We start from the raw sequence: 21552 nt of genomic DNA, 5'->3' as shown, positions 1-21552 counted from the left end.
ACTAATGGCGTCGAGCATTGATTGGTCAATTGAGGGGGTCATTATTCCTAATCAGCTAATGTTGTCAGTATCGGGTTCCGTGGAAACAGTGGGAATAAACACCATGTTATTCCAAATCGCTGAAAAAAACATGACTTTCCTATTGCCAAATCAAGGTTTTCTTTGACGGTATCAAGCTAACAGAATGGCTAGGTCTCTTTACTCGAATAGCGCTCCTCCTGACCTAACAGGGAGCTGGGTGAGTCACGGCATGAAATGGCACAAACATGCGAAGTACAATGTGTACTCACAGTCAGCCAGCGATGTGTGAGTATTTATTAACTTTTCTTGTTTCTTATCAACATAGTACAACACAGGCTTTCATGGACATTATAGAAGCAGGCCTCGTACAGACTTCGCGATACCTTTTCGCCAAAGAGTAAAACCAGCTCCTCCACAGAAGTTTTTGAACTATTCGAAGGTAAGTTTGCACGTTGTTGTTGATGAAAAGAGCAAACGAAAGATAAATGATCCTTTAAACATTTTTGCACAGGAGTTTTGGATTATCACTAATGGAATTTGTGAATATTGTCGTAATTCATACGTCAGAAGCTATTTAGAAATTCTAAAGATAACTACCATTAAAATCTATAAGAGCCAGAGGTGGATGGCCTCAATATGACGGAATGCGTTTTGCAGCTGATGATCATGTTTGTTGATACCTAAAACTACTTATAACTTAACCACAACATAACCGGTTTTACATTCAACTAAGACCATAATTTTCAATACGCTTAGGCCAAAAAAGCCGTATTTATCTTAGACTGAGTTTTTTTTTAGGCTGTTGTATGCAATAATGGCTGCGACCATTAACTGACTGACCTACTTTCTTAATTAATTTTTATTTTGTCAAAAAGTTTATGTAAGATTTATTTTATAGAAAAGTCGAATCAATCAATTAAGTGAACTACAATTATCCTAGGTCATCTATTCTAGCCCTCATAAAGTAATAATACTGGTAGAAAAAGACAATCTTGTTTGTAAAACAGAGTGATGATTACTGTACTAAAAAGTTAAAATCTCAATCTGATTGGCTGTACTTTTGTTAGTCATGTGTCAAAGTTTTTTTTATCAGGCGCCTGCTCGTATGCAATACTAAGGTAATATGAGAAGCTTGGGCCTAGCTGCCCCCTTTTTTCCTATTTGATTTTTGCACCATACCACCACCTCTGCCACACCCTAAAGCTATCACCTGCCCACCTGTGCTGTCGCTATTGTAACATGCCATTAGAAGATAAAAAAGGGAGGATTTAATTATTTTGGTGAGAAGTAATCTTCTATTCGTTTTTGTTTTCTCAGGAGCGTTCTAACAGCCATTTATTTTCACGACATGATAACAGAAACACTCACAGCGATATGGGGGATCTGGAGACATTCTTTGGAATGGTAAGCTTCTTAAACACAAGGTTCCGCAATAAAAGGGAAAGCTCCTCCCACCCCCGGGCTCAAGAACAACCAGTCATCAATCAGCCGTAAATGACTCAACATGTCAGGACAATTGCTCTGAGCGCTAAATTCAAATTTCATTGTTTAAACCAAATTAAATTTTGTTCCTAGACTTGCCCACCAAAAATGTTTCTATTTATATTAAAATAATGCTATACCAAGTTGTTTGCACTCTAAAATACAAGCATTTTCATCACAGCGTGATAATAATTTATGCAGATGCTTTAGATTATGGATAGCGCAAAATTTAAAATTTTGCAGCAGCGAAAACGAGTGGACAGCAAATCACTAGTATCTTTAAACACAACTGTCTTGTTACCTGTGCAAAAATAGCTTTTTCCAACTGACTAAGGCTCAGAAATAAGCAATTTTACTGGAGACTTGTGACTGCTAACATGGAAGGGTTCTGATTATAATTGTAAATTTGAGCCCGGTGGTGGGAGGAGCTTTCCCTTTTATAGCGGAACCTGGTGTTTAAAGCTAGTAGGTTTTCTAGAAGGCCCTAAAGGTATAGGACGGGATAAGACAGGGGCAGTTAGGAGGACAAGTTAAAAAAATCGAATACGTGTTTCACGATAAACAGATTCAAACATTCAAGATTCACGAAAATTGAAAAAAATCAAAACATAGTCTATAGAAGGAAACTCTTAATTGCCAAGAGTCTGGGTATATGTGCTATAGAATTGCAACCACTTAGATCGATACTCATCCAATACTCGTTCATGTACATATGATCTATAAGGTTCAATCTTTACTTGGAAATCACAATTCACTGATTTAAAAGAGCATACATCATGATTCACCCTGATCAAATTTTGCCATTCTCAAATCATGGCAAAGGTAACAATAACGGATCACAGATTTCAATTTGTCCTTTTCATGATTCACAATAAACAACAAAGGATGTTCACATATCACGAAGATAACCCTCACCCCCCTGATAAGACAACCATATATGATTCTTTTTTATTGTGTTTGTGGGATGTGTGTCCTTAATTTGTATGTATTTACCTTGCACCCTCACACATGATGTATTCAATCCAATGTCAAAGGCATATGCCATTTGTGGTGGGGCTTAGCAGCTAACAGTTTGGGTAGAAGGGCTAAACAAAAAATAAAGCCAATGAGTCTGGCAAGTTAAGGCCCGAGCCTTGAATTTTAGGCATGGACATAGGAACACTATTATTTTGGATCACACATTCCTCACCATCAATTTTCTTTTAGAACTTTCTAGTTAAAAACTGTTCTTTTAATAACACACAGTTATTTTTTCTAGGGCCTTGGTAAGCGGAAATACACAAGGGCAAGTGCTGGTATTGCAACGCAGCACACAAAAAGTACACAAGACCTAATTACCTGGAGAGGCAATGAAAATGACTCCATGGTATCAACATACCGTACACACTTTGAAAAGAATCCTGCTATTACACCAATTATTAATGAAACAGAGCCTGTCCATATAAGATCAAATTTGAACCTTAGGAGACGGCAGTTGCGAGCTGCCTCTGCTCCACCAACAAGACAAGCACCTCCTTTATTGGCATGGAATGAGCCTGATGAAGCATTCTATGCCAAACCAGGAGTGGGGCTCCGACCACAGTCATCATTTGTCCGACAAGGGCAGGCCACTGCCAGTCCCTTTGCAGCAACAGGGAACACTGAATATGGGCTTGTTGCCCGACCTAAGTCATCTCTAGCTTTGCAAGAAAGTACTACAAGTGCTTCTGACATCACAGAGTCAACACCAAATTCCAAAAGTTTCACTCTCTTGGAGACAATTACCCCGTTGAAAACGGTTTAGATTAAGATGTTGTGACTTGATATCATCATCATATTCATTTCTATTTGTTACAAATAACTTCAGCATCATTTATTCGCTTAGATTATCCAAGGAGAGTTATTATTGATATAGCAGAGTTATAGTCGGTGCACTTTGATTTGTAAAAAAGAAATACATTTTTGCATGAAAGATTATATTGCCTATTGGTATATAGGATGAAAATCAAGAATTCTTCACGTCTGTGGCTCTTTCTGGAGGACAGGCATTTTCAGAAACTGGGATTGCATGCGTTCCCAGGATTGGCTGAGGGGAGGTGGGTTGTGCATTGTCATAGGTATCATATGAAAAAAGCATAGTATTTGAAGATCCCTTAAGAAAGTAACTACTATTTGGCTGCTAAGAGGGGTGCTAACGCACCAGGTCCATACCTAGGATGTTTTTTTCTCTGTTTTGTAAAGCGTCAAAGTCTAGTCCCCCACCCTTCCCTGGGACTATGGGGGTTGGGGGGTTTAATTAACTAGTGCATAATGATAGAACATTATTTGTATGTGCATCAATTGATTTCAAAACAGCTACGATTTGGTCTAAAAAACATAAGAAGTTTCTGAGTAAAGTCTAGAGAGCTTATTTTAGGTTAGTTTTAGAGTTCCAAAGTCTCCAAGGAGTAGGGGGGGGGGACTCATAAGTCATAACGTCTGTTGTGGGCTTCCTGTGATATCCCTGTCATGCATTTGGATTTTTCTGACTAATATAACATGGTCTAAAGTTTTATTTTTCACGATTAAGTATTTTTTTCGCTAACATATAAATCCCTCCATACATTCCACTGACAGTAGCCTTGGGCTTCCTGTGGTTGCAAGCGTGTTGTGTTGTAGATCTATTCTTTGATCCACATTGGAAAGACTGATGTAAAAAAGGGTTTATTTGTAATCAAGCTAAAAGCGGCTTCTATCGGCAAAATCGAAATAAAGGAAGACTCAAACGAATATTACATGGTCTAAAATTTTATTTTTCACGATTAAGTATTTTTTTCGCTAACAAAAATTCCCCCATACATTCCACTGACAGTAGCTTCGGGCTTCCTGTGGTTGCACGCGTGCTAAAAAGCGGCTTAAGTTAATGACATGAAATTCACAATAAAGAAGTGTGAAAAATAACACTCTTCTCACTCGATTGAGTGCAAGGAACAAATGGATTAACGGAGAAAGTACACTGTGCTGGAGGATCTGGAGGAATTTTGATGGACAGTCAACAGAAACACGTCACCGTTTATGATGTGTCATTACGATGAAAATACGGAACTAGAATTAGAACCCCAAGAAGATGCAGGCCGCCCAGGTGACAACCTGTCAAATCTTCGAAGTAGATTAGAGGATTTGGCGCTTTCTAGACCCCCTAATTCTGATGAGGACCATGGTGATGGCTTGACGCTTCCACCGTCACCCCCTGTCGATGATTTTAATTTGGATGAAGAGCATAGTTGCGAGGCCACCACAACATCTTCTGATGAGTTTGGGTCTTCAAACCGTCCATTTCCTGCCCGATCTGTGAGTGTTCCACCCCAAGGACATCGGACAGGAGATAACATAGATAGTGCCTCTGCTAAGTCAGAGCCTTGGGGAGGTAGGACATTTCAAGACAGGCTGAGTTCTGCCAGCTCTGTTCTTCCTTCTGAGCTGAATAATGAGGAACGTCAGATTTTAATACCCCCGCTAGATGGAAAAGGACAGGTATGTTAGTATGGTCAGCTTCGGGGGGGGGGGGGGGGGGGTCTAGTCTATTGGGTAAAAATGATAGGGATGCTGGTGAGAAAATGTTCGTACGAAATTACTGGCACACAAAAAATGTTTCCCTAGGCAGGGCCGTAGCAGCCGATGCTGGGGCACTGGGGGCATGTGCCTGCCCATATTTTCTTAATACTTCTGTATTCTGCTCCCCCCCCCCAAAAAAAAAAACAAAAACAATATTTTCCTGCTAGAAAATACCCTAGAAGCAAAAATAACCTAAAAATTGTTCGACATATGTATACAGTGTATCCCAATGCATAACAAGTCTAGAATGACAAAGTGTTTTGTGTAGAAGGTGGAAGTATCCGATAATCTAGAAAACGCTTGATCGTATTGCCTCTTTTTGCGAACTCCTATACTTTCTTTTTGTTTGTTATAGAAAAGACTTTTTACTTAGCTTTTACTTGAGTGAGTTTTCTGATAAAATATAACCCACCCCAAAAGAACAAATAGGGATTTGTTAATGCCATTGCAATACTCTCACCTGATGTTTATTATCAGATTTGGCTACAAGGCTTCAAAAAAGTTCTCTTAGATTTATGGCACATCAGAGTTATGTTATTTGCTTATGCTTTATAGTTTTGTCTACAAATAGCACATCTATTGATGCGAACTAGAAGTGGACTTGTGTGTGTGTGTGTGCTGGGGGGGGCTTGCAAGTTGTGTACGGGCCTGATGCATGTTTTCAATGCCATTTATCCCTTATCTGGGTCTTTTCTAACTGGATCATAGTTGTGTCTTGAATAAGGGTTTTCAGGCCTGGGGGAATTCCAACAAAGTCAAGAGAGAGTTTGGCACTCTTTTTAGGGGGAGGGAGTTGATGTTATCCTCTGCACCCTCCCTTTCATCAAACCATCCAAGTGCACTAGCTCTTCGTGGACCCTAAAAATGCCAAATCATGCTAAAACAATCAACCAATCAACTATATTCTTGTTATTTAACTTTTCATACAATCCTTTTGTAATTACAAACTACAGTTCGGCAGATGGCCAATGGAGAGGTTACCAGTCAGTGATTCAGGTCAATTTCTAGAAGGTGACCAGTGGTGGTCTACTGGTGTACATCTTGGTGAAGGTGCCTCTGGCCAGTGTTTTACTGCAAGTTTGATAACTGAAAGCATAAAAAAGACAGCAACAGAAACCATCTCTCAAAATGAAGAAGAGAAAGATCAAGCTGTATCCTTGGATAAAGAGACAGATGTATTCTGTGTGAAAAAGGTGAACTGATAGCCCGGGGGGGGGGGGGGGGGGGGGGTGAGGGACTCTCTAGAAAAGTAGACAGGGCTGATCATCACATCTTTTAGGGTATACAATTTCGACCAACTGCTTTCCCTTAGGGGGTTAAGGTGTGTTGATGGATTTTTCAATAATAATATTTTATGCCCCAAGAGATAGCAAAACCAGAAAAATCCAACAACACCCCCTAATGGACCAACTGCTATTCTTAAGGGGGTGTTTAACGTCCAATTCTGCTATCTCTTAGAGGGTAAAGAATTCCTTTTGACCAGACCCAAAGTGCCATCCCTAATAAAACCAAATACCTCAACAAATATGCATTTTGGAATTGAGATCAAAATAGATGGCAAAAGTGAAGAAAAAACATGAAAAGAATATCCTGTGAAATACAGTATTTGAGTGATTATTTTAGTAAATAAAATATCTGTCTATGACAATTACAGTGCGAATACTGCCAAGTTGAAGTCAACATACTCTTGGAAGCCTCAAGAAAGAATATTTTGCAAATTGTCACATTCTATGGGGCAGCAATTTACAAAAGAGATGTCTGCATTTTTATGGAGTTGATGTTTGGTGAGTCTTTGTTATAAAATAAATAAAATTGTCTTGATGACTTGCGCAATGTGGTCTAAAAAATAGAAATCTTGGTTTTTCTTTATGAGTTTTAGTGAATTGTAATTAAGAAGGGTTACATTTTGTCCAATACATGTTGGTTGTCATCACAATAGACTAATTTATTTTTTTCTGTAGTTCTAGTGTTTTTGGACTTTTTTTTATCTTTGCATTTTATTAAGTAATGAAGTGTATACTTTTTAGTGCAGAGTAATTGAGAAGGGTTACATTTTTACATTTAGAGTATTTAATTTTTGTCTCTAGTGTTTTTGGACTTTTTTATCTTTGTGCATTTCATGGAGTAATGAAAAAATCATTTCCTCTGTTGTAGGTTCAGTCGCTCTCCTTTATAAGGAAGTATTTGAAGGTCCACTGCCTGAAGCTCTTTATATTCCTTTCACAACAGACATTCTTAAAGCCGTAAAATTCATGCATGAAAATGGTTTCATCCATAATGATATCAAAGGTGAAACGAGGATGTCTGTGTTGTTGCCTGTGTTTCATATTCATTATCTCAAAGTTTAAGTTTTCAAGGGCCGTTAGGGTCCCTGCACAATTCACAAAGTTCGAAAATCAGTTCTCGTGTTTCATTTGTGGGAGAGGGGGATTCTTCAGAAAAGTACAGGGGTGATTGTCCTAACTTTTAGGTTATAAAATTTCGACCTACTGCTATTCCTTAGGGGGTGACTACAAAACGAAGACCTAAAACCTGTGACCCCAAAAGCTACGACCCCCAAAAATTTCAGTTATTAGCCTACCTTGTCTCCCAAAATGGCTACACAGCGTGGAAGTTTCATGTGGAATCAGTGATCCTTATGAGATAACAAGCTTATTCAATTTGTTTTTTTTTTTTTTAAATTGGGAAATAGTGATCTACTTGTGTTTCCAGGTGGTCGTTTCTTGAAACGCCAATAAACTCTGAAACCCGGAATGTCACCCGGTAAACTTTTTCGGGTGTTTCTTCCAAAATTGCCCGCTAACTTTATACTGGAAATCACTAAATGTTCTAGTTGTGTCGAGTTGTAGTTTTCATCACAGAGAAAACCATTCTACTGCCAGGAAAAAAAGGGCCAATCAAGGCTTACATCATTTTATCGGATTCCCTTCCAACCAATCAGGTTTCATCTCTGTCAAATGATTTGACATTTAGCTGTCACAGTGCGCCTAAAAATAAAGACAAAGAACAAGTAAATAAAGTCTCCTTAGAAAAACTTCTAATAATGGGACAAATAAACGACGATTACAAATAGTTCATTGGCGCGCACATAAGAATATTTCCTCCATGAAAAGCAAAAACGAAATTTGCTGAATTACCTTTCGTAATTTCCACGCTGTGTAGCCATTTGGGAAACAAGGTAGACTAATAACTGAATTTTTTGGGGGATCGTAGCTTTTGGGGTCACAGGTTTTAGGTATTCGTCTTGTAGACACCCATTCCTTAGGGGGTGTTTATGTATCTCTTAGGGTTCCCATTTTGCTCTTAAGGGTTCTCACAGGTAAAAGTTAGGAGTAGTGTATACTTTAGTTTTACTTACTGCCTTTTTCTTATAGGGGCAAATGTATTAGTAGATGACGAAGGGAGAACTGCAAAATTGACTGATTTTGGCAGTGCTAGCAGTTCAGAAAATAAGGTATCGGTGAGTCTGTGTATCCTTGTTCCAATGGCAACCTTGGCTTTTTTTTAAATCTTCTTTTTTATCAAAATTTTAGAACTCCTCATTCAAAGATGACATTTGGTTGCTTGGATGTTTTATTCTTGAGATGATGAATGCTAAGCGCCCTTGTTGTGCAATGCTCAAGTCAGGACGACAACAAGATTTTACAAAAAATATACCTAAGGCTAAAAATAAAATCACACCTGTGTTGGAAAGGTGGTGCAAACTGACAAGTGCAGTAGAGATTTTGCAATTGGACATTTTTAAATAAGATAAGTATTAATCATACCTGTCAACTCTCCTGTATTAGGGAGTTTCAAGATTATAGAGATTTATATTGTGCGCAAGAGCTTTCTGAATTGCAAACGTCTGCTGATTGACTCAATGATAGCAGGAAAGCCACTTGAAGCTGCTGTAGCTTGCAAGCCCCCTTTTGAGGGTATACCCACCCCTCCCCCCAAACATATACCCCATCCCTCTCCCCAAAATAATTCTCAAGCCTTGAGATTTTCTGGGTTTGACAGGTATGATTAATGTATGGGAGTGTTATGACTGTACTGTTTGTATATTTTTTTTATAGATGCTGTAGCTAGGGGATTTTTCTATTTTTCTAAAAGAAAAGACTGGGATGGCTGCTAAGCAAAAAAATAATGGTAAATTGTTTCTTTTGTTTCAATGTCTGTCTGTTACAATGTCTATCTGTCAAAAAGATCATGATAATAAACTAAATTTAAGACCAACATAAAGGCTGCATTTTAGGTTAATCTATAATCAGTCACAAATTAGGACATGAAGATGACAAAAACATTAGTAGTTACAGTAACTTACCAAGAAAACACACAACTGCACTATTCCAGCAGAGAATGAAGTACTTTATTCTCTAAAACAAGTCAACAAGTATATACAATGCTCTAAATACATACCAGGGACAATACATAGAATCATCTATCTTGTGGAACACAAAAAGGATTTGAAAGATTTACACACTTATCTAAGAAGGAGATCATAAAAGTCTTTCTATCTAACAGCTGTAGATTGCAATTCTATAATCTCAAGCTTAGGTATGTCTACAAAAATAAAATCCTGGTTAGTATACCTGTAGAGAACGTCAAGAGACGTGTGATACTATGTTGTGATGTAACAATGTATGTACAACAACTATTAATTCCACAAGCTTAGAACAGTGGAGTTTGTTCTTTTAAAGTAATTAGCATTTAATAATAATAACTAATAAGCAAAGAATAAAAAAAAAAAAAAAACATAGATAAAGCACAGAACCAGTATCCTGAATAACAAACATTTGGATTCTCTAACAAGTATGCACTATGTATTATCACAAACAAATAATGCTTGTTTATTTTACAGAAGTCTGTTGACCGGATATTATTAGAGAATGTTGATTTTTTTTTTGAAGATGTGAGCAGACAGTCATGTTCCAAAAAAAAATAAAAAAATAAGAAATAGAGCAATGGGGGGCAAAAGATGAAGTTGTCAAGTTATCTTGACTATTATGTAACCTTTTCTCTTTCACAACCAGCTCCAGATCCGCCATACAAACTTGCATAACAGCTTTAGCTGTCCTATCAACCAATCATAACAGCTCTAGCTGTTCTATCAACCAATCATAACAGCTCTAGCTGTTCTATCAACCAATCATAACAGCTCTAGCTGTTCTATCAACCAATCATAACAGCTCTAGCTGTTCTATCAACCAATCATAACAGCTCTAGCTGTTCTATCAACCAATCATAACAGCTCTAGCTGTCCTATCAACCAATCATAACAGCTCTAGCTGTTCTATCAACCAATCATGACAATGAACCCCAACCATCAGTGGCCGGTTCCACAAAGCTTGGATAAGTCTTATCCAGCGGTTAATTCCTTATCCAGCGGATAAACCAAATAATTTTCCGAGTGCCATGATTCGGTTGCACAAAGCCCAAATGAAAGTTATCCAGCAGTTAAAGTTATCCAGATGATAGAAGTCAGAAAAAGTCTTATCCACTGAATAAATGTGAAGAAAAAACAAACTGGTGTCTTGCAGAATTAAGGTTAATTTTAGACACAGTGAAAGTTGAAACACATGGAAACAACGAATTTTACAGTTGTTAAATTAACAGAGAACTACGAACTTACATTCAGCTTTGGCAGGACTGGAATCGGACTATATTGTCCGTTCTATTGAGAAATGTGATTTTCAAGACGGGAAGAAGCTAAACACTATCCCCTTTTATTATTCTGTGATTTACGTGCACTTTGCCTTGAAAAACTGGTTGGTTTCCGTCACATTTTGAAGCTCTTCCTTAGTGCAGCCATTTTGTTTGAAGAAAAAACAGTGCATGTTTTGCATATTTATCAGGGATTTATCAGGGATTTTATCAGGCGGGTAGCGCCTATCGGGCAGATAACTTATTCAGGCTTTGTGCAACCGGCCCCAACAGGATATTAATGTGTTTCTCTGCTAATGGCCTACTCAATGTACCATCACTAGCCACTTGTCTGTCTGCTACAATGTCTATCTGTCAAATAGCCAGGACTCAATATTTATCATAAGTAATGTTAATATTTTCAAGGCTTCATTTGAAGCAGTACTGTAATCAAACCCAGCTCCTCTATCTGCAATCAGAGTGGCTCTTTCATCAAGCACCTGGTCACTCGTCGTCACTTAACCCCTCTTTATCAGCGTCTTGGCCAGTGGCATTGGAGTCATTGCTGCTGTCGTCTTGTTCTGTAGCTGCTTGTCTCTCCTTATCATCTTTGAAACCAGTACTCTCATTGCCGGAGTCATTTGTCTGAGGACTGGCACTGAGGTTGACAGGGCTGTCTGCACTATGCTGTGCTTGCTGACCACGTTTCAGAGCTTGTATCCGTCGGTCTATGGCAGTGTAGAGCTGTAGGATATCCTTGGGCCCTCCCTGCAACAAACCACACATAGCTTAGGAATTTTTTTTAGGTTTTGATTCTTTTTTGCACTGAGTCAGCCACTGACAATAAGCAAAAAAGGCACTCTCACCTTAAAGATTCATATTTGTCACATGGACAAACATGAAAAATATAATAACATAGAAACATAGCTGGCCAGAGTAATAGCTTGTTTATCATTGAGAATACAATGGTTTATTTGCAAGAAAGCTTCAAAATAACAATCCACGAATGAAGAATAATACTTTATTGACTATACTTGATTGAAAATATCTTGTTTACTTGCTTGAATAAGCCGATGGAAATGGTTTCTTTGTGTGACCCCCCATTGAGGTGGGGGAATAAAATGGCAGCATGACTGGTCTTCTTTAAGGCTTGGGTGCTGAGTTAGTGCTGTAGTGACTAAGTCCCCACCTAAGTCTTTGTATTGCGCCCCCTCCCCCAGTATTCCAAGGCTTGCTTTCACCCTGTGAGTTACGTACATACTACCATTGCCCCTGACTGTATGGACTTCACGCATGCTCACCATAATAAGGTGTACATACTACCATTGCCCTGGACTTATGTATGAACGTCGCGCATGCTCACCATAATAAGGTAGATCTTGATGTACATACTACCATTGCCCGTGATGTATGTATGAATGTCGCGCATGCTCACCATAATAAGGTAGATCTTTATGTCATTGTGCTCTCCGTCTACTGCTGTCACTCGCAGGCTTTTGTCATTAGCACGATCCAACGTCATCTCTGGCCACAGCTTAGTGTTTAACATTACTCGCAGGTTGCCCTGAGTACGCATAACTGTAAATGGCTCAGGGTTAGCCTTTTCGGAATGGCATTTTTGGCAGCAAATTTGAGCAGAAAAATAATGATCATTCTCATTCATGGTATCAAAATGTATGGAATGGCCCTCATTACATACACTAGGGCACTCGACAGGGCTTAGCAGTATGGCATTTGTAGTGGGAAACAATATATCTTTGTTTTGTAACTAGAAAGACTACAGACCAGCTGTAAAAAAAACTAGATGGTCTGCGTAGGTGTGGGGTAGACAAGGTATAAATCAACACAAGATTGAAGAAGCTGAGCTGCGCGACTTCTGTTTCACAGAAGCATGTTTTATTTTGGTGGGAACAAGGTGCTAACTCATCTCTGTTTGTAACTATAACAACAAGACAATGAGTGCTAAGCAAGAAAGCTTTTTTTTTGTTCTGCATGCCGCTGTCATGTCAAATAGATACGATACAGTAGCTTGATAATAAAGCAAATCTACTGATGTACCCCTAGACTCAATAAAGGCTAATGACTCTTACCAAGTCTGGATTGGAATATGCTTTCAGACATAGATTGACACATGTCATTCAATCGAAGAGTGCCACGTCCTTTCTCCTTCCATGTGTGTGTCTCTCCTTCAAAGAGGAATAACCGGCAGTTGATCTAAAGAGAAAGCAGGTTAAATTAGATATAGGGACCATTTTCTTGGGAGCATTTTATGTCTTATTTATGCATGCAGGTCTGTTTTGGACAAAGTCCAGCATGGGGAGAAACATGGATGAAAATTTGTTGTCTGGAATTTTTGAAATGGACAAAAATTGAACAATTTGCTACTTTACTCTCTGCTACTAAAAACCAGTCAGACTCAGAAAGAACAACCACAAGGTGCACGTTTGACTATAAATGCAAATAATCACAAAATACATAAAATAATTACAGTAAGTTCTTGTGTGAACAGAGGAAGTAAGACAGGTTTGTGACTGTTGCTGTATGCTGTACAAACCTGTAGCACATTTCTCTCTTCCTCTTCCCCTGTCACTACTGCCACCTTAGCCAACTGTGATTTAATAGGTTGGGGTGCTGTCTCCTGGTAAACTTGTGCAGCCTCGGCAAGAGTGAGATGTCGCTTGTCAGGGGAGCTGCTGGGTGAACTGGGACCTTGTGCAGTACCACATGACTTGGCCACATCAGCTAGAGTCTTTGGCTCTACTGTAATACACAGATGTCATGGGATTGACATGTAATTAAAATAACCGCCAAAACAGGATATTAAGCGATTTGCATTAATGGGTGTCAACAATGTTGTATCAGGATAGGTTCCTGGGGGGGGGGGGGGGGGGGGGGACTCTGATAAAAATAGAAGGGATGGCACTAAGAGATAGCAAATTAGGTGTGGTTGAAGGAACTTTAAACCCTAAGAGATAGCAGAATTGGAAAGAAACGTTAAGAAGATTCGATACAGTTTCCTGAATTCCCAAACATCCTGTCAATCACAACTTGTATCTTCTGCTACAGGAATCTGATCATCAAACTATTTTGCCATGCCATGTAGCTAAGGATAAACTTTATAAAAAAAGTTACATGTGTTTACATTGCTGTTTTTATGGCAACAAAACAGTGAAACCATTAAATTCACCACTGTTCACTACAGGGAAATTTTTAACAAATAAGCCAGATGTCATTGTACATCAGACCTTGGTTGACACTTAGAGTAAGTTTTATTAAAATCTTAAAGAGGAATTCTGAGATATTGGTGTATTTTTTTTTTGTCACTCTGTATTTACCTACTTTAAAATTTGCCCCTGAAAAAATCCATACACAAGCAAGGATTTTTTTTACCATTGTTATTTAGCTACCTCTTATTTCTAATAGCATACCAAAAATAAAAGCAATCGGTTTTGTTGATTGTAAGTTTTAGGGGCAATTCCGGGGACTATATGATACTTTCAAAATGAAGAAAACGAACTTTTTTGGCCATCAAATATAATTTTGCCGATTGTTTTTGTTTTCGTAGAATAAAATTAATATATTGAGAAACATTTAGGTTAAATTTGAGCTCCACTGAAGGGTTGTAGGTTCTTTGGGGGTGCTTATTTTTTAAATTAAAGGTGGGAATTAATTTAAAATTCAGACTTCATAAAAACATTTAAGTTGTCTTTATTTGTAAGAATGAGCATACAATGTCATTATTTAGAGGTACAGTACTGCTTTTAACAGGTAGCAAGTATAATGATAAACCACAAAGTTGACAACAAGACACAACTAAATATGTTAAAATGACTCATTTTCAAACAACTGGTCAACATGTGATTAATGGCAATGGATAACAGGCAGGGGTTCCATTAGGCCCCGGCGACCAGCGGAAATGTCAGCTATTTCACACCAAGCGCCGGCTACTTTTTAGCAATTTGACTTAAGTTTTATTTGAACTAAAAAGATAAATAACTTCCACCCCCTACTTATTAATCTCCACCGCCTACTCTGAAAGTTAATGAAAGCCCTGACAGGTAACCAGCAACAGGGATTGTTTGATAGCAATTGTCACGTGAACATCATTTATAGCTCACCTTTGTTAGGAGAAGCTGAGGCTGCAGCTGGCTCTGCACTTGATTCAGTGTCAGCCACTACTTTATCTGCCTCTGGCTGGCTGTTTTGCTCACCAACAGAAAACTGCAAAAAAAAAAAAAAAAAAAAAAAAAACAGGAAAATTGGCATTCCTTGAAAACCTACATGCAAGATAACAAGATTCTTTCATAAAAAATAATCTTCACAATTCTCATATGCTATGTATTACTTCCCCTTTGATTTTAAATAGATTTTGTGGGGCTATCATACAACAACAATAACAATATAAGACAACAACAATAGCAATAATACAGTACCATACTAAATATGTGGAGTTCTCTAAACATTTTTTGTGGTAAATAACTTTACCTGCACTCTTTCTCCCATGTTCCTACCAAAAACAAAGCCACCATTGCTTGACCCCTCCAGTTTGGGACTGTTACTACAACAACAACAACAACAACACAACTAGAGTCGTTAGCACAAAGGTGTGCAGTATATAAGCACTACAAAATATGAGGGCTAGACCAAGAATTTATGGTCGAAAAGAACACAGTGTCTTACTCAGATTTCTGGTTGAGAAACATCTGGAAGTAGTTCTGTGACTTTGGCAAAGTTAGAGGCTCTGGTGATGAAGCCCCAGTCCTGGTCTCTGTGCTGCTGGCATCGCTTGTGGACATTCCAAATGTCTTTGGCACTGGGGATGTACGAGCCTTGGCTTCACCTTAAAAGAAAAGGTTACAATAAATAGTAACAAACAGATGTTTGTGTATCAATCATCAATCGAATAATAGACTTTGGGTACATCTCTGATAAGGACAGGTTGCCTTTAATCCTGGAGGGGGCTAAAGCAGAATAAAAATAATAACTTCATCTATTTGCACATGCACTTGGGAAACCATCCAATAACTTATAAAGGCTACAGCAAAAATCATGATCTTTCCCAAAAATGCTGAGCACACATCCTACCCTTAGTGCCGGCCAGATTCTTTGCCACTTCATTTAGAAGTGAAGGCTTCAACTTGAAAGGTCTAGGTTCCTCCTCTGAGTCAGCTAAAAACAAACAGGGTCACAAAAAAGGTCCATGCTAACAATTTTGTGCAGCCACACCAATGAATGGAAACCAGAATCAAAGTGTATTGTCCTACAAAATCCAAACCCTTAAATATCTTTGCTACTTTCTTTACTGGAGACAATGGGACACCTGAAACAGCAGATAGATCTTTTTTTAGTGGCAAGATCAAGCAACACCTCAGTCTAATCGCAATCACAATCTTGAAAAAAAGATCATGTTCTCCCTTAGAATAGTTAATACTATAAGTAAGAGACGTACCATCATCAGCAAACTCTCGCTTGTTACTATCTCCATCAGCAGGACGCTGTAACAAACACAGAGCATAATACTTTGTAATGTATTCATTTATCGTGCTTTTGTGCATGCTCGAAAAATGGAATTTACATTCACTCTATCAATATAAAATTACATTCAATCTATCTAACCATTTGAATTATACTTTTCTAAGTAAAAAAGACATTTCATAAATCATAGAACAACTGATTATCATCACAATGATTATTATGATGATAATCATTTATCTGCTGAAAACTGGTAAAAACATTGGAGTCATTATCCAATCGGTATTTTCGCAAAAGAGGAATCACAGCTTATGTATATATAGAGTTTATAATATTATCTTTTTATCTCACCTTAGATACTGAAGACTCAGATTCACCATCAGAGTCTGTCTTTTCTGATGGCTTTGGAGAACTGTCTACACTGGAAGAAGCACTAGACACAACATTCTACATACACAAAAAACAAGAACCTTAATAATACAAATAAGATTATACTAAAATGGTTCAATCTAGGTTTGAGCAAGTACATATTTTTTTCACAAACATCCAAAGAACTTCAACTCTGCTGTCTTCACAATGCCTTTGCAGAACACCTAGTTATTGTTTACAGCTTGCATGGTTAAACTGTTCTTGAAAAACATAAGATTATGCAAAACATGTTTTGACCATGCACATATTAATGCAATGCTTTGTGCATGAGCACAGCATCAGTAAGGCTTACCAGTCGCAACAACAAAATATAACAGACAATAGTGTAGACAGCGACATCAGATAAGACCAAACTATTTGCCCTTACCTACAGCTGAACTTGAGAAACTTGTACCAGAATCCTACATTATTCATTACTGTATGTAGGGGGGGGGGGGGGGGGGGTGAATAGGGGTATGTAAATCTGCCAATCCGCTACATTTTTGGGGCAAATCCATGGATCCGGAGAATTTTTTTAGATCTGCATGGCTTGACAGATAAACAAAAGCATCGTTTGAAATTTATTTAAAATCCAAAATTCGACCGTCAAAGCAGTCAAAATCTGAAATCCGCTCCCGAATTGTCAAGAGATCTGTGATCTGCCGTACTTCCAAAATCCGCCAATCCGCTGAAATAATAATAAAAATCTGTAATCTGTGAGCATTTCGGAGCCGAATCCGCCAATCCGAGAACCTATTCACCCCCCCCCCCCCCCCCCTATGTAGTCTTATATGAATTGAAAGTTACTATATTATAAAAAAGGCTGAATAAGTTCCAGGAAATTCATATGGTTTAGATGTAAAATCGTACAGAGAGTGGTTGCATTATGAAAGAAAGAACATAGGGAAAATCTACTCTACAAAAGTTCTTCAAAGGCATACATAAATCCGGACAGCAAGCGGTGAATGTTTGGGTAAAATCTTTAATAGGAGCCATTTTGAACCAAATATTACAAAGAAAACAAACTGCTGATGATTTTTACAGATATGTAATTTTTCTTCCACCTACCTTGATTCGATCTGACATGTTTTGACCAAAAACGAACTTTGGTGGAGCAACAACCGGTCCTAGAAATACATGACACAGTAAAATAACCAGGAAACAAGTAACAGAGCTAGAAGACACCATGGTGTTGGCTACAAGACCATGGTACGCATACGAAGAATATTTTCGGAAACGGAAAAAGTTCGCGGCATGCCGGCAGAGAACGGGGAAGTTGGACTCAAGAATGTCATTCATTCAGTTTTACCTTGAACAACAGTGTTAGAAGCCTCTCCGCCGGCAACAGCACCTAAAACCAAACAGGAGAATAAGCGAAGGGCTTTCAGAAGAGGCTTGGCGAAGCTATGAACGATCCGGCAAATCGAAAGGCAAGACACTTACCGCTTTCCGCCATTTTTGTACAAGAACCGACACTGCGCATGCTCAATATTCGAACATCTTTTGCGCCCCAGGGAATTTAGGGACGTAATACAGGTGGTACAGGAGAAGGGCATCATTTGCTATAGGAGTCATGTAGCACATAATTGAAAAATAAAAATGGTAATTTTTTATGGCACAAAAAAACCTAAAGCACAACTATGTGAATAAACGTAAAATGCGATAATGGGGTTTGAGTGTCGACCCTGTACATAAGATAAGCAACTAAAAGAATTATTATCATTTTTTTTTATTATTATTATGTTTATAGACTTCAGGTGTAACATAGAGTTTAGTAAAAAATAATAGAGTAGAAAAGAGGAACTTGGGTGTCTGTAAAGCATTGAAATATTGTATTATCTGATTATTGTTGTTCTATTATTAAAACAGTTCCTGATTGAGCCCGCGGTACAATCCGCTGTTTTCAAGATGGCGTCCGTTCATGCCGCCAAACGGAGAGCGGGGCACTTGAAAATGGCCGCTAAAGTAGTGCAAACGGCTCTGATTTGCTCCTTTCCAGACAACGTGATGCTAAACATCTTTAGGTATCTGGATATCAAGGCGTTGTGTGCTGCCTCCAAGGTTTGCCGTCGTTGGTATCATTTAGGCAAGGACCGCTCCCTGTGGAAAGCAGTTGATTTGCGTCCATGGCCTCTCGCTCTTCGGATTCTATGGAAAGTTGTTCGAAATCGTTTATGTGAGACGGTTACGGAGCTACAGATAAAAGGATTCTTAGGGACAACTAAAAAACACGAGAATATATCATTCTCTTTGCTAGAAGAAATAAAAACAAAATGTCCAAATCTTGAGAAACTGACCCTGTGTTACTGTGACATGCGAAACGTGGATGCAAGATGTCTTCCTGGTACGTTAAAATCACTGGACTTGGATCATTCTATTGTACCCCTTGGTTGGTTTGACAGTCTTGACGTGGATTTGTTTTTTGCTAATTTATTGGAGCTTAATTTGACATATTGTACAAGAGTTTCTGATCAGGACTTGGCCAGCATTGCAAAGTTAACACAATTGAAGTGCTTGAATCTTAGTAATTGTTACCGTGTTGGGGATAACGGAATACAACAAATCGCAACTAATCTGACAAATCTACTACACCTTGATCTCTCTAATTGCACAGACATAACAGATCTTGGATTACATCACATTGGGCGCCATTTGGTCCGCCTAAAATATTTGTATCTAACTTGCTGTAGACGTATTACAGATACAGGCATTGAAGCTTTAGTACACAGTATGGCAGAACTCCAAGGACTAAGTCTAGCCAAGTGCAGAGAGCTAACTAGTACTGGAATTGTTACAATTGCTGAGAATTGTAAACAGTTAAAGCACTTGGACATCACAGACTGCACCTTGGTAAACACACAGGGCCTGGACACAATAAGAACCACTTTGCCAAATTGTGAGATCCAAGGACCATAGATTATTACGTTTTAACTCTTCACTGTAGGTTTTATTCCAAATCTCAGATTTGGCAGTATTGATACAGTGCCACTAATATGATATATTTTGAACATATATTATAAAGTTAAACAATTTATTATTCTTAGGATCTTGAGGGAATTAGGTTGGACCACTTAAGAAATCGTTTTGAAAAACACCAATCAATTTTATAATGTAGTTCAATTATGTATTTTACACCATGATATGGAGAAAATAAAGTATAAACGAAATAGCAAGCTTGAAGAGGATTTCTGCATTCTATTTACTAATGTAAAAGTATGGTTGCAGTCTAAGACGATTAAATAATTTAATTACTTTGATATTTCTTATCTTACTAAATTACTCTAATGAATTAAAACATGTCCCATAGGCATGATTGCATAAGTTTTGACAAATTGAAGTGACTGAATATAAAATAAGTGGATTAATAAAATTCTTAGGCCAAGCAACAAAAATCATACTCCATAACAGAATGTATAATTTTTGTCACATTTTAAGTTATTTTTAATCATTGCACAGATTTAATGTTTGGAATCTAACAAACTCTGATTTTACTGTCTCTGTTTTTTTATAAATCCTTTGCATGGCATGATTCTATTTTGGGACTTATTGTTTGCCATCATTCTGTGCTATTTAGAGACGGGCTTGTGTGACACTGTGCCACTCAGCAATAGGTTTGTGTGACACTGTGCTACTTGGAGACAGGCTTGTGTGACACTGCTACTTAGAGATGGGCTTGTATGACACTGTGCTACTTAGAGATGGGCTTGTGTGACACTGTGCTACTTAGACATGGGCTTGTGTGACACTGTGCTACTTAGACATGGGCTTGTTTGACACTGTGCTACTCAGAGATGGGCTTGTGTGACACTGTGCTACTTAGACATGGGCTTGTTTGACACTGTGCTACTCAGAGATGGGCTTGTGTGACACTGTGCTACTCAGAGATGGGCTTGTGTGACACTGTGCCACTCAGCGATGGGTTTGTGTGACACTATGCTACTCAGAGATGGGCTTGTGTGACACTGTGCAATTTAGAGATGGGCTTGTGTGACACTGTGCTACTTAGAGATGGGCTTGTGTGACACTGTGCTACTTAGAGATGGGCTTGTGTGACACTGTGCTACTTAGAGATGGGCTTGTGTGACACTGTGCCACTCAGCGATGGGCTTGTGTGACACTGTGCTACTTAGAGATGGGCATGTGTGACACTGTGCTACTCAGAGATGGGCTTGTGTGACACTGTGCTACTTAGAGATGGGCTTGTGTGACACTGTGCTACTTAAAGATGGGCTTTTGTGACACTGTACTTCTTAGAGATGGGCTTGTGTGACACTGCTACTTAGAGATGGGCTTGTATGACTCTTTGCTACTTAGAGATGGGCTTGTGTGACACTGTGCTACTTAGACATGGGCTTGTGTGACACTGTGCTACTTAGACATGGGCTTGTGTGACACTGTGCTACTTAGAGATGGACTTGTGTGACACTGTGCTACTTAGAGATGGGCTTGTGTGACACTGTGCTACTTAGAGATGGGCTTGTGTGACACTGTGCTACTTAGAGATGGGCTTGTATGACACTGTGCTACTTAGAGATGGGCTTGTGTGACACTGTGCTACTTGGAGATGGGCTTGTGTGACACTGTGCTACTTACAGGTGGGCTTGTGTCACACTGTGCTACTTAGAGATGGGCTTGTGTGACACTGTGCTACTTAGAGATGGGCTTGTGTGACACTGTGCTACTTAAAGATGGGCTTGTGTGACACTGTACTACTTAGAGATGGGCTTGTGTGACACTGTGCTATTTAGACATGGACTTGTGTGACACTGTGCTACTTAGAGATGGGCTTGTGTGACACTGTGCTACTTACAGGTGGGCTTGTGTGACACTGTGCTACTTAGAGATGGGCTTGTGTGACACTGTGCTACTTAGAGATGGGCTTGTGTGACACTGTGCTACTTAGAGATGGGCTTGTGTGACACTGTGCTACTTAGACATGGGCTTGTGTGACACTGTACTTCTTAGAGATGG

The 21552-nt window shown here is 38.7% G+C and overlaps 4 protein-coding genes across 4 annotated transcripts; 3 read left to right on the top strand and 1 right to left on the bottom strand.

The window, feature by feature from the left end:
• The first annotated feature begins 51 nt into the window (after positions 1-51).
• On the top strand, positions 52-3459 carry LOC5514453. The gene is made up of 4 exons (XM_001634590.3): positions 52-238; positions 347-460; positions 1339-1425; positions 2762-3459. The coding sequence occupies exons 1-4, from the start codon at positions 185-187 to the stop codon at positions 3284-3286; spliced, it is 780 nt and encodes a 259-aa protein (XP_001634640.2). The 5' UTR covers positions 52-184; the 3' UTR covers positions 3287-3459.
• Positions 3460-3609: 150 nt separating this feature from the next.
• LOC5514414 (mitogen-activated protein kinase kinase kinase 3) lies at positions 3610-9630 on the top strand. Its single transcript, XM_032384003.2, has 6 exons — positions 3610-4995; positions 6030-6269; positions 6731-6860; positions 7231-7365; positions 8451-8530; positions 8610-9630. The coding sequence occupies exons 1-6, from the start codon at positions 4537-4539 to the stop codon at positions 8823-8825; spliced, it is 1260 nt and encodes a 419-aa protein (XP_032239894.2). The 5' UTR covers positions 3610-4536; the 3' UTR covers positions 8826-9630.
• LOC5514452 (ran-binding protein 3) lies at positions 9406-18107 on the bottom strand. The gene is made up of 14 exons (XM_032384002.2): positions 18025-18107; positions 17891-17932; positions 17650-17708; positions 16525-16620; positions 16151-16196; positions 15977-16021; positions 15787-15870; positions 15382-15541; positions 15187-15259; positions 14820-14922; positions 13256-13461; positions 12792-12915; positions 12137-12279; positions 9406-11469 (listed from the first exon to the last, which is right to left on the bottom strand). Exons 1-14 carry the CDS (start codon positions 18062-18064, stop codon positions 11206-11208), a joined length of 1485 nt encoding a protein of 494 aa, XP_032239893.2. The 5' UTR covers positions 18065-18107; the 3' UTR covers positions 9406-11205.
• A 296-nt stretch (positions 18108-18403) lies between these two features.
• LOC5514413 (F-box/LRR-repeat protein 7) lies at positions 18404-19754 on the top strand. Its single transcript, XM_001634588.3, has one exon. The coding sequence runs from the start codon at positions 18490-18492 to the stop codon at positions 19495-19497; it is 1008 nt and encodes a 335-aa protein (XP_001634638.3). The 5' UTR covers positions 18404-18489; the 3' UTR covers positions 19498-19754.
• The last annotated feature ends 1798 nt before the right edge of the window (positions 19755-21552 follow it).

This window comes from Nematostella vectensis, chromosome 1 (assembly GCF_932526225.1).
Source record: "Nematostella vectensis chromosome 1, jaNemVect1.1, whole genome shotgun sequence".
In the NCBI taxonomy this organism is placed as follows: domain Eukaryota; kingdom Metazoa; phylum Cnidaria; class Anthozoa; order Actiniaria; family Edwardsiidae; genus Nematostella; species Nematostella vectensis.
The sequence above is the reverse complement of the archived record's forward strand: the minus strand, read 5'-3'. Positions and strand labels throughout refer to the sequence as shown.

Excerpts from the sequence above, each read along its gene's own strand:
- LOC5514453 (XM_001634590.3), top strand. The coding sequence starts at position 185 with ATGGCTAGGTCTCTTTACTCGAATAGCGCTCCTCCTGACCTAACAGGG. Across the intron at positions 461-1,338 it reads AGTTTTTGAACTATTCGAAG|GAGCGTTCTAACAGCCATTT; the intron begins GTAAGTTTGCAC and ends TTGTTTTCTCAG. Across the intron at positions 1,426-2,761 it reads TGGAGACATTCTTTGGAATG|GGCCTTGGTAAGCGGAAATA; the intron begins GTAAGCTTCTTA and ends TATTTTTTCTAG.
- LOC5514413 (XM_001634588.3), top strand. The coding sequence starts at position 18,490 with ATGGCGTCCGTTCATGCCGCCAAACGGAGAGCGGGGCACTTGAAAATG.
- LOC5514414 (XM_032384003.2), top strand. The coding sequence starts at position 4,537 with ATGATGTGTCATTACGATGAAAATACGGAACTAGAATTAGAACCCCAA. Across the intron at positions 6,270-6,730 it reads ATGTATTCTGTGTGAAAAAG|TGCGAATACTGCCAAGTTGA; the intron begins GTGAACTGATAG and ends TGACAATTACAG. Across the intron at positions 6,861-7,230 it reads TTTTATGGAGTTGATGTTTG|GTTCAGTCGCTCTCCTTTAT; the intron begins GTGAGTCTTTGT and ends CCTCTGTTGTAG.
- LOC5514452 (XM_032384002.2), bottom strand. The coding sequence starts at position 18,064 with ATGCGCAGTGTCGGTTCTTGTACAAAAATGGCGGAAAGCG. Across the intron at positions 17,709-17,890 it reads TTCTAACACTGTTGTTCAAG|GACCGGTTGTTGCTCCACCA; the intron begins GTAAAACTGAAT and ends ATGTATTTCTAG. Across the intron at positions 14,923-15,186 it reads ACATGGGAGAAAGAGTGCAG|TTTTCTGTTGGTGAGCAAAA; the intron begins GTAAAGTTATTT and ends TTTTTTTTGCAG.